We start from the raw sequence: 12754 nt of genomic DNA on the forward strand, positions 1-12754 counted from the left end.
CACTTAGGCATTTTGCACTGAAATGAGAGGAAAATTTGATCTTCTTGGTGGACATTAGAGCTGTAGGCTACACTAGAATTGCCAACAACTATGCTGGTAGAAAGCAATGACAATTTCTACAAAGCTTCAAAAACAAAATTACATGTCCATGAAATCGACAGGGGTTGAACTACTCAGAAGAGACACTGCCTGCAATCAGTAGTGCAGTATATGACATTATATTCACCTCCATCAGTGAAGGGTAAGATGGAAGAAGAGCTAAATTTGTGAAATTTTATGGAATGTGCACAAACAGATCAGTTCCAAAATCTAGTGGTGAACCTTTTCATGGTTTTTCTTCATACTGAATAGTAAACATGCATTTTTTTTTCTTTACCTCTTTTTTATGGTTTACCCAGACTTCAAAATATTATTTTATTTAGTAGAGGCCAATTAATTTGTAGAGGCTCTCAAAAACCTCTCCTGCATGAGCTGAACATCAAGGCCACTATGATTGACAACTGTAATCATCGGCTTATTTATTCTTAGCAATAAAATACCAACTCAAAAAACTCTGCACTAAGAACACTGCAATCAATCATGTGCCAAACTAAAGTCTGTATATTGTACCCTGTTATGCTGATCTGACTACTGGACTGCATGAATTACAGTTAGTCCTCGACTTACAACCAAAATTGAGCCCAGCATTTCTGTTGCTAAGTGAGGCAGTTAAATGAATTTTGTCCTGTTTTATGAACTTTCTTGCCACAGTTATTAAGTGAATCACTGCAATTGTTCAGTTATTAACACCGTTGTTAATATCTGGCTTCCCCATTGACTTTGCTTGTTGGCAGGTCAAAAAAGGTGATCACATGACCCTGGGACACTCCAACTGTCATAAATATGAACCAGTAGACAAGTGTCTGAATTTTGATCACGTGACATGGGGATGCTGCAACTGTCATAAGTGTGAAAAACGGTTGTAAGTCACTTTTTTCAGTGCCGTTGTAACTTCAAATGGTCACTAAGGAAACTATTGTAAATCAAGGACTACCTGTATAGCCCACCAAAGCTAACAGAACCAAATCTTGACTATGGACACGTCTCAATACATAGCATGCACCTCTCGTAACATAACAGATTTCCCCCCTCAAAACAGAGCACCTTCACTTACTGGGAAACAAACAGTAAATATGTAAGGGTGTTGTGGTGAAGACAGATCAGTAACATACCAAACTTACCTTACCAGTGCATCTGGTTTGCTTAGCTGGTTATTGGGGATACAATTTTCCATCAAGTCTTTATGTGTGCTTGGGCTCTTGCTAGTGCACTTCTGTTTTTTCTCATTCTTAACTGATGAGGAAGGGATGCTTCCATTAGTTGCACTGTGGTTGTGAGGTGAGGAGTTCACAACTCCACTAGCATTTTTGTAATTTTTGGATGAGGCAGTGCATGAGTCCTCTTTTAAGAGGTTTTCTGTACTTCCCACAAGATCGTTATTTAATCTTTTACTGTTGATATGGTTCTCCATATATTCAATTTCCTGTATTTTAGAGTCTACAGGTTGCAAAATATTGTTATTTATTCCAAGGTTATGTTTTTTGGCATCCTTGTCTTTTTCTTTCCCCTTTTCTCTGTATTCTAGTTCCGGTAATGTTGTAGATAATTTTTTATTAGCTGGAATGCCACCATTGTGTTGCAAAAGTATTGAGGAATCCATCTCAGTCAATCCTTTGGCTGCTGAAACATCCAGAACGAAGGAAGGAAGGAAGGAGAAGACAAGATTTAAAATTTAAGTCAGAAGTAGCACTTATTCTCATATTACTTTCTATTATTCCCCCGCACCCAATAAAATATTTTTCCTTTAGTTATATTGCAAAAAATAAATTAAAATTCCTAATAGTTTCCAAATTAATGGATCCCTGAGACTGATTTCTGTGTTGCATCAACCAGGGCATTTCAGTCAACTTCAAAATAATTTTAAAAAATCCATTTAACCCTCTTTCTAAATACAGAGAAAATGTATACCAATTTAAGAAATGTCCAGCTGCTACTTTGTGTGATAAATGAATATAAAATAACAATAATAAAAATAATAATGTTGAAACAAAAATATATCTTCATCAATTTTTGCCAAGATTTTATGTCCAAATAGATACAATCCTGGAACTTGGGCAAGCAAGTTGCAGCTCTAAGGCCAGATCCTATTCTCAGCCAAATTTCCTCTAGTTTCTCTATCTAATAGCAAAAAATATTTCTGAACATGTTTTTCAAATATTGAAATTTTAGTATATTATTTTAATGTACCAAACCATGTTTAAATCACCAACAGAAATAAACAAGTAATCCACAAAAAACCTTTTTTTTTAGAAAAAAAGATTTTTTTAGAAAATAAGTATTTGCAACATAATTTTCTAATCTGATTTAAATCAAAGGCATACAAAGCTATAGGAGTCTGCTTAATACCAAGCACAGTTACCCAAGCATATCATTTCAACGGAATATATTTCTTAACCCATATCCCGTACTCTGTAATTATGATTAAAAAAATACTTTTCAAATTGCCTCCAACAAAGCTAATTTTACTTTATTAGAATATTGCAATAAATATAGGACAATCAGTCACAAACAGGCTACATAGCATCCGCAAAGAACTATACTCCAGTAGCAAAAGATTCACTATGGGTATATTCACAGACATTTCAGCCTTTATTCTTCACAGTAATACTAAATATGACCTATACGACAAGTTCATTGCTTAAAATCCACTGCAAAGTTGCTTGTTTTGAATATTAAAAAAATGACTTCAATTTCATAATACGAAATATAACTTTTTTTTGGTCAATAGTCTCAAGTTAAGAATTATTAATTAGTGCAAAGTCCAGTGAAAGTAATAGATGAAATCTCTCCACATACCCCACACAGGATCAGGTCATTAATTTATGTTCAGATATTTATTTCCAAATTTCTTTTCATTCTGTACTATCAAAGAGCATACACAACCATCATTCAATTAGTACACTGAATATGATTAATGTATAAATATCAAACAATTTAGTGTGAAAGGTTATTAAGTCATAAAACGTACATGCTCTCCATGTGTTTAACAAAGGAATTGGTTTACTAGTCTTTAATGTCTCCTGAGAAATGGAGAACTCTAATTGTTATTAATTCCCCCCCCCCCCGCCAATTCACTGGTGACACACAGAATGTGAGCTATCTGGGGCTCTCATACCTCTCATTCCAAATTCTAGGAATCAGGAACCTTTTCCTTTCCTGTCCCTCCATCAGAATAACCGCCTCCCTTTCTTTTTTGAATTGATGTGTGTGTGTTTTTTATCCTTGTAACAGTGTTCCTATCCTTGCACACAAGTCTGAGAATCTTCTGACTCAGAGGTCTTCAAACTTGGCAACTTTAAGACTTGTGGACTCCAACTCACAGAATTCTCCAGCCAGCATAGGAGTGGAAGTCCACAAGTCTTAAAGTTGCCAAGTTTGAAGACCTCTGTTCTGACTGAAACCTGGACATCAAAGCTAGAATTTACACTATGTGGCCTGTGTGAAGATCTATGGCATTCAGAAAGACATATTATGCTGAATTTTAAAAAAAAAATCACACGGAAAACAATAAACAATACATTTCAAAGAAAATATTATCTAACAAATTTGTGTAAGGAAATACATCCGTCCTTATTAACAGTAACAACATTATTTATTATTCTTGAACACTGGTAAAATATTCTGCAAATGTATAACTAAAAAGTTCTCTTCTGCTCTTTAGCCTCTCTCTCTTTTTTAGTATCTTCAAGTCAATGTTGACTTCTGGGCCCTGAATATTTTTGGCAGCATTTTTTGAAGTGGTTTGCCGTTGCCTTCTTCTAGGCTGAGAGAGAATGACTGGCCCAATATCACCCAACTAGCTCTGTGCCTATCAGTGGGGTTAGAATTCACACTCTCTCACTTTCTAACCTGGTCCTTAACCACTGTATGAAACTCTTTATCTTTTATCCTTAAGAATCTAGAAAATAGCAGCAGATGAAATCACATTTACAAAAGTGGCATAGAATCATTTTTCTCCCTCTTCTGCGACTCTGCAAACTGAAAAGGAAAAAAAGGGAGCAGCGCAACTCACTGGCTGGAAAGATTTACATACCTACTGAACTTACTGATTGTGTACCAAGGTAATACTTAATCTGGAGTAGAGATATCAACTGCTAAGATATGATAAGTATTTGAATATAGTTTGGGCAAAAATTCCCAGCAATGAAAGGGCAAAGTGTGTTTTAAAGGGTGAATGGTGATATTCAAGAAAAGACATGGAGTTCAAGCAAAACAAGAGGAGGAAACTCAGAATTAAGATCATCTAGCAGTATAAAATCTCCTAGTGAACAGAATGGAGGGGGTGGGGAAGAGCCTCAAAATTTGACAAGACAATTTGGAAGGCCTAACCACTAGCAACAATAGCAATAACAATAGCACTTAGACTTATATACTGCTTCACAGTGCTTTACAGCCCTCTCTAAGCTATTTAAAGAATCAGCATATTGACAATCTGGATCCTCATTTTACCCACCTTGGAAGGATGAAAGGCTGAATGAACCTGGAGCTGGTGAGACTCAAATTGCCAAACTGCTGGCAGTCGGCAGTCAGCAGAAGTAGCCTGCAATACTCCTTTCTAACCACTGTGCCATCGCAGCTCAGTGGTTAGTATGACACATACTAAACCTGGGGAAGTCTGGTATGTTCCATTCATCTACTCCATTCATCTTCCAAGGATGTTTGGAGTAGAAACCACTGAAGAACATGCTGTAAACATGTGCTTAGTTGGTGCTAACTGTAACTAAGTTGTGAGGGTGGGGGTGGTGAAAGAGGAACCTGGTGGATTTAAATTGTGGCTTTTTGCTGCTGTATTCCACCCGGAGTCACCATATATGAGTTGGCAATCATATAACTTTGTTTAATAAGTAAATAATTAACAGATAAGTTACTAGAGTTGCAGAATCAGCAATGGCACAGAGGATGCAAGATTTCGGAGATCAATAGTAACATTATCATAGTAAATAATGTTGTGACCTTAATTATTTAGAGAAATGCATGAAGTTCTAGGCAAAGGAGCACACACACAATATTGTAATATTGATCACTATCTAGAGGATTCCAGAAATAGGACGTTTACTCATAGGTAATCCCATCCCTTTAAAAGCTTGTCAGCTCCAAGGAAAAAAAAGGAGACAGAGAGAGAGACAGGGAGAGGGAGGGAGGGAGGGAGTGGGTAAAGGGAGAGGGAGCAAGGGAGAAGGAGAGGGGGAGGAAGAGAGAGAGAGAGAGAGAGAGAGAGAGAGAGAGAAGGAGAAGGCAGATGTCTCTCCTAGGAAAAATGAATCATGTACCTTTACTTATCCTGAGGCATGACCAAAGATTCAACCTGTGCTTCTTGGAGAGAAGGGCAAATGAAATGTATCAAAAGAAACTCTGCATTTGCAGACTATATGGGGGGGGGGTTAATATAAACCCGTGATGGTGAACCTATGGCACGCATGCACGTGCACCTCCCACTGCCAGCTGATTTTCAGGTCTCTGCTGCGCATGCAGGAGATGTCCGTGCATGCGAGTCAGGTTCCAACCTGCTAGGCCCACAATAGGGCAGGGGGAGCACGGGGTGTGTGTGTCATGCATGCATGCGCAGGGGGTCATGCACGCATTGCATTGTGGTGTGGGCACACACTCGCTGTTGCACGCACACGTGTGCTGTTGCACGTGCATTGGCACTTTTGGCACACGAGGACAAAAAGGTTAGTCATCACTGGTATAAACTGTGCTGTGGTTCCCTGATTGAAGAAGCCATGGTTTGGATTTAAAGAGAAGGGGGGAATGTACCATTGATTCACAAGATGGGTTTCAAATCTGCAAGCCATTATGTCTATAGAGATTCTCAGTCATCCAGGTCATAGTTGTCTCAAAGATGCTTTTTTCAAGAGGCAACTGGACTTTCTGTTTTTTCTTTGAAGATGTTTTGTTTCTCATCCAAGAAACTTCTTCAGCTTCTTCTTGAATGAGAAGCGAAAAGTCCAGTTGCCTCTTGAGAAAAGCACTTTTGCTGCAAACCATTACTTCTACCCAAAGTCTGTGTTAAGAACCTACCTTCTTCTGCTTCTCTTTCTTGCCTTTGTAGCATCTGTTGTTCAGGCGGTAATGCCTGCTGAAGGAGTTGCATGTAAAATTCATTTTCTTTCTGCACTTCCTTTTGTTTTCGCAATCGCATTTTATAGCTGACATAACTTTTGAAGCCAAAGCCCAAAGTCACAACAGGGTATCCAATACTTGAGGGGAAAAAACAACACAGTCTTTATTAATTAAGACAGAATTATCTAAGCAAATTAATATAATACTCTAGAATATGACAAAGGGAGATCACAATGGAGATATCAAAGAATTATCCTTAGAAGCACACTTGTCTACAGAAGAAGAAAGACACAGATATTCAGTCACTTTTCAGTGATCCAGTTCAGTGAATATTCCCTAAGAGCTTGGTATGGCTGCTGTTTAACTTAGCTGCCAAGTCTTCACTGTTGTGAGAAACAGAATATCCATTTTTAAATATTGGGAAGGCGCAGTTGAAATTATTGAAAGATTTTATAATTTCCCCCAATGGGTGTTTCAAAACACATAGAGTAATATATTAATTTTCTACATTTATTATATCTATGAATTAAAATAATAGAATTCAGAGTAAAAACTAAAGTCCTGCAGCTACACATTTTGCTCATGGTTGGAAACGGAACTTTTCTGAGGCTTATACAATCTCAGCATAACCCAGAGTGCCGGTTTGGTACAGTGATTAAGGTGTTGGCGTAGAAACCAGGAGTCTGTAAGTTCTAGTCTCATTTTAGGCATGAAAAATTGGCTAGGTGATTTTGGGCCAGTCTTCGTCAAGGTGATCACATGACTTCTAGGACACTGCAAGCATCATAAATGCATGCTAATTGCCAAGCATCTGAATTTTGATCATATGACCATGATGGAGTGAGAAAAATGATCATAAGTCACTCTTTGCCATGTCATTGTAACTCTGAATTGTTACTAAACGAGCTGTTGTAAGTCAAGGACTGCCTGTATTTCAAAGCATTGCTTAGGAGAAGGAAAAATACTGGAATGTGCACTTACCAGTGTGCAGCAAAAGGCCGACAAAGGTCTACATGAAAATTTTTGAGATCCTTAAATCTGATTGCTGCTTCAATATAAACAAACAGTATCCATAGTGATACTGTTGGTAAACACACGCCTCTCTCTGTTGGAAACAGAAAACAAGCCAAGCATCAACATTAAAAAAAGAAAAAAAGGGGGGGGGGAAAGAAAATTAGACTTCTTAAAATAGCATGGGTAATTAGGAAGGGGAAAAACCTATGCTATGACTGAGGAAAGCTAACATCCATTACTCTTCTTTGCACAGACACTCAAAATGACATGGGGGTTAAGAGGTTGGACTGAGATTAGGAAATCAAGTTTCCAGTCCTCCCGTGGGCCCAGAAGCCAGTGGGCTGATCTTTGGCAATCATAGCCTTTCAACACAAGCTCTGCAATAAGTCAGCTGAGGAGCAAAACCCCTTATTGCGTCATCCAATTGATAAACAAACATTGCTAAAAGAACTATCGCATTTTTGGGAGTATAAGACGCACCTTTTTCCCTCAAAAAAGAGGGTGAAAATCTGGGTGCATCTTACACTGAATACAGCATTTTTGTCTTACTGAAACCCCACCCTCTTTGCAAAAATGTACGTGCAGAAGGTTTGGGAGGCTTGCAAAGTGCTCCTGAGGGCCGGGGAAGGCAAAAAACGGCCCCTTTTTTGCTTCCCCCTCCTCCCCAGCCCCCAGAAGCACTCTAAGAGCCTCCCAAAGGCCTGCATGCCCCCTCTTTTTTTAATGCAAAAACCGGCCCTTTTTTGCAAGCCCCCCAAAGCTCTGCATGCCCCTTCCTTTTTTTGTTGTTGTTGGAAAAAAATGAAGCATGCAGAGGGTTTGGGAGGCCTGCAGAGTGCAAACACTTTTTTAAAATTTACCTCTTCAAAATTTGCGTCTTATACTCCGGTGCGTCTTATAGTTCAGAAAATGTGGTAAGTCAGGGGTAGGGAACTGTGGTCCTTTTATAACCTGTGAACTTCAACTCCCAGAATTCCTCAGGCTCAGGAATTCTGGGAGTTGAAGTGCACAAGTCATAAAAGTAGTTCCCCCCTTTGAACTAAGTGAATGCAGTGCAAAAACAAGCTATGTAGAAGCAGCATTAACAACTAATTGTCATTAATTCAAAACAAAGTCTTTTGAACCTCTGTGTGGCAAAGCTCATGTCCTGCATTGTTGGGCTCTGTCATCATATATTCACAATTTAACCCCTATTACACCCAGCCAGCCTTGGCCTTGGCTGCTAGGAATTAGGGACGGTTATTTCAACTTTTCTGGAGATCAAAAGGATGGTTTACTGTAAGGTTAATAATGAACTTTACTACCTAAAGATAAGAAGAAAAACAAAGCCAGAATCCTGCAAAAATTCTAAACATCAAGACACTTCAGAGCTTCCCACACAATTTCCAATTCATTAGGTTGAATCCCAAAACATAAGATCTGACATTCTCAATCAACATTTTAAATTTGAAGACTACAGGCTTCTGTTACTTTTGCTCTTGCAAGTTATAGGGTGTTGTGGCTCACCACTGGCCAGCAGAGCTGGCAGCTGATTTGGACAGTGAGGAGGTTGAGGAGGGATATGGGCCAGTCCTGGAGTCTAATGAAGGCTCTGATGAGGGCTCTGTGTCGGAGGCAGAGAGGGGGCCAGAGCCATCTGACAGTTATCAGCTGCCTTCAGAGTCAGACATCAGTGAGGCAGACGAACAGCTGGAGCCTGTTCCCAGTGTGCACATGTACAGAGTTGCCAGACGAAGGGAACAAAACTAAAGAACAGGGGTCGATTTGGGAGTAAGGCCAAACGATGAATGGCCCCTCCCAGAGGAAATAAAAGAGGGAAGAAAGGGGAGTTTGCAGGAGACAATTAGTTTGCTAATTAGTTAGTGACTCTCTGAGACTCTTTGCCAAGTTTTGCAGATATTGGCCTGGCAGCTCCCTACGCCAAATAAGGTCTGTAACTGTAAATACTCCCTGGAAAGACTTTGCTGGATGTGAATGACCAGAATTCATAGTGAATTAATAAAAGGGGTTTTTGTTGGGACTAAGAGTTTGCTTCATGCTCTTGGGGAGCCTAGGTGGATTATGAGGTAGGGTGTGTTTTGATTATATAGTTAATTATTGCCAAAGCATGGATGAATAGTGACTCGATAGCTTCTCCCAAAACACTATTACATTCATTCACTAAAGATATTTTACAAAGAAATAAGGTGCACGAATAGGTCCACCACCTTATGCATAATTTGGAAGAGAGCTTCTATATTTTAGACTGTGAAATACCTGTACAGGTAATCCTCAACCTATGACCACAACTGAGCTTAAAATTGCTATTGTTAAGTGAGAAATTTGCTAAATAAATTTGCTCCATTTTACGACTTTCCTCATGTCATTTAAGTGAATCACTGTAGTTCTTAAATTAGTAACATGGTTGTTAAGTGAATCTGGTTTACCCAGTGACTTTGCTTATCAGAAGGTCGCAAAAGGAGATAACATGACCCCAGGACACTGCAACCGTCATAAAGACGAGCCGGTGGCCAAGTGTCCAAATTTTGATCATGTGATTACAGGGATGCTGCAATGTTCGTGAAAAAGAGTCACTTTTCTCAGTGACATTATAACTTTAAATGGTCATTAAATGACGGTTGTAAGTCAAGGAGTACCTGTAATGAGATTTCAGGAGTAAACCTGGTGTCATTGGCAAATGGGAGAGCAATTTAACAGGGACCACATGTGATTTTTTAAGACAAAAACAGAACGATTATTATTTTACAACTTGTTCTGAGATTTAAATAGGCAGTGAAATAAATAGGAAGACTTACCCGTATGCCAGACATACTGTACCCAAACATATGTGCTGGCAGCAAAAAACAACCACTGTATTGGTATGAATAGCAGACATATGATATTTGATGTGAATGCTACACAAACGAAAAATACTGAAAATGCCTAAAGAGAATCGAAGGGTTGGAGAGAAGAGGAAAAGGAGAAAGTCCATTAGGCTTTTTTAAAAATAGTGAACAGATTTCACTGAAAGCGTTGCAATTGCATCCATCCTTACAAAGACTCAACATTTTACCAAGAAAGCTATATAACAGCATTTCCCCCCTAATTATTCATAATAATTTCACGGCTAACATTTTATTGCAACTTTATAGAAGAGAATTTCATTTTTGTAAATACTAGTCATGCCCCTAATTTTGTCTCACATGGAATTCTGAATGTTTGCCAGTATAATTTATCGAATGACTTGCTGGAGTAGCATGGTTGTCTTTAATTCAAATTTGTTTCAGCCAATGACTAGAAGCACCCTTTAACCTACAGTACAAGAATTCCACAAAAGTTTATCTATCAAGGTTCTTGCATGAAAATAATGTACATGAATTTAATGGGATTCACTCTAGTATACACAGGAGCAAAAATGTAACCTAAATATTATCTTTATCTTAATCACGGTCTGTCTTTATCAGTGTTTCTCAATCTTAACAACTATACTGGCTGGGGAATTCTGGGAGTTGAAGTCCACAAAGCTTAAAGCGGCTAAGATTGAAAAACATTGCTCTGTATGAACTGAGCCACTGTTTTTATTTTTCAGAACACAAAGGCAATTGCTAGATAAATTTACTCTGCATTGTAAGTAAGGTAGCAATTTGAACCAGAGTATGCTAGTTGGATAAATTCCTATTGATTATTTTTTAAATCTTATGCTGGCCTTTAAGCAGATTAAATATTATCTATTTATTTTCAATTATTCAATTTATACTCATAGAACAATGTGTAAAAAGAAAGAGATTGCTATTGCGTAAAAGCTGACTGAAAGAAAAGGGAAAGACAATAAGCAATTAGGATTTTTTTTATCCAGAGGCATAAAGTTTCTTGCTAAACTAAAATCCATATATTTGATTTATCTCTTTCCACCCAGGAAAATCTTCATGGATGCGAACTTTTTTTTAAATTCCCAAAAGTTAAAACTATAAACCTATTCTGTTATTCTATTATTAGAAATCTGGCAAAAGAGATGCGCTTTTCAAATGTTTTTGCTGCGGTGCTCTTAAGCGTGTCTGCAACATACGAAAGGTTATTTCTCTGCTTATAATGACCATTAAAATCCAGTATTATCCATGTTTGGTAACTATGAGACAAATGACTATTAGATATTGAGAGACAGTCTGTCTGTATTTTTCCCATTCTTTTGTCTCATATTACTTGGTGTTCTCAAAATATATATTAGATCCAAAGCCTGCAATCCAAAGAGCTGCTTACACCAGAAGTCCTTACCCCCTTGAAGTCCCTCAACCCTTGGATAAAAGTTGCTTCTGAACAGCAAGGGACCTTATTAAAGCAGCACCCAGGATAGCAGAAGGGAATGTTCTGCAGCTGGAAATAGAGACAAGCACTCCTCCTCTTTTTGCAAAGATTTTTTTCAGAGCTATATATCAAACAGGACTCCAACTGAGAGATACATTGGAGAGCTACTAATGCTAATGCTAGTAATAATAAACAGATAAGTAGTTTTTCTATATTTATACATACCAATCCCTGGTATCTGAAGGAATCATAAACACTCCGGATGAAAAGCCAAAATGGCCACAAATATTCAAATCTGAATTCCAAAACAAAGTCAGCCACCAACACGAGAGCCCAAACTACCAGGAACTTCAGATACAGAAAAGTACTGAAAAGAAAGAAGGAAAAAAACACTAGTTTTGCATGTAGGCAAAGTAGCAGGATGATTTCATTTCTTATTCAAAATAAGCACATATGGCTCTGTATTAATAAACACAGAAGGAAAGGTCAAGTAAAAACAAAAAAAGTTATATAACTTAAATTTGTGAACATAAATCTACACTGTGTTATACAAAAGGCAACAAAAGTACATAGACAGTTGGTAGAGAAGGGACATTTAAGGAGCTGATGGAATAAAACTTCTAAAAACTTTTTTTAGAAGTGCCTGTGTTCTGTTTTTGCCCTCCGGAGAATAACTTCAACGTTCAGCACTTTCATCTTTCAAAATGAAGCATGTCTGCCATAGTTGTAATTTGAATTATGGTCCTGTGATATCAATCTGCAATGCTCCTTTATTTGCCTTCTGCACAAAGATGCAGAAACGCTGAAATTTTGCTCCGTTTGCAGTCCATGCAAAATACAGATTATACTGAATCAGACGGAAATTATATGGTTTAGTGGCATATAATACATATCCCAGTTCCGATAAATGCTCAGATAATCAGTAGCAGGCATAAAAAATAGTCTATTTGATATTGAAGAATCAACAAAACTTACAGTGAGGTGGGTCTGTTAAAAGCAAACTTCCTTTTCGAGTAAAAGCTATTATCTGGGGGTTAGGTTTCCACATCATGGCGCTGCCTGCTGCTTGGCTGTTTCCACTTGCTTTTCTGATTAAGGAATTTTTTTTAAATGTGCCTGTTAGCCTTGGCTTGTTTTTCTAACAAATCGGAGTTAGAAGTGGTGTGTCCTTGGCTTCCAATATTTGGCTTATTTGTAAGATGTGAGACAGAGTTTCTGATTTACACATGACAGTAAGTAACTTACAAAGGGAAAATTTGCTTTTTCATTCTCATTGGCAGGAAGAGCTTAGCCCTGT

At 38.0% G+C, this 12754-nt stretch overlaps 1 protein-coding gene across 2 annotated transcripts in view; it reads right to left on the reverse strand.

Annotated features, from left to right (window-relative positions):
• The window catches only part of MACO1 (macoilin 1), a 63945-nt gene that overhangs the window by 30151 nt on the left and 21040 nt on the right, over positions 1-12754 (reverse strand). Inside the window, exons 2-6 of one of the 2 annotated variants that reach the window (XM_032227237.1) lie at positions 11683-11824; positions 9972-10098; positions 7144-7267; positions 6121-6299; positions 1221-1716 (exon numbers count right to left, since the gene is read on the reverse strand). In XM_032227237.1, the coding sequence (XP_032083128.1) occupies positions 1221-1716; positions 6121-6299; positions 7144-7267; positions 9972-10098; positions 11683-11824 (1068 nt within the window). Of the gene's footprint in view, positions 1-1220; positions 1720-6120; positions 6300-7143; positions 7268-9971; positions 10099-11682; positions 11825-12754 lie in introns of both variants that reach the window. The other variant, XM_032227236.1, reaches the window with a different exon arrangement.

Source organism: Thamnophis elegans, chromosome 12 (assembly GCF_009769535.1).
Source record: "Thamnophis elegans isolate rThaEle1 chromosome 12, rThaEle1.pri, whole genome shotgun sequence".
Classification (NCBI taxonomy): domain Eukaryota; kingdom Metazoa; phylum Chordata; class Lepidosauria; order Squamata; family Colubridae; genus Thamnophis; species Thamnophis elegans.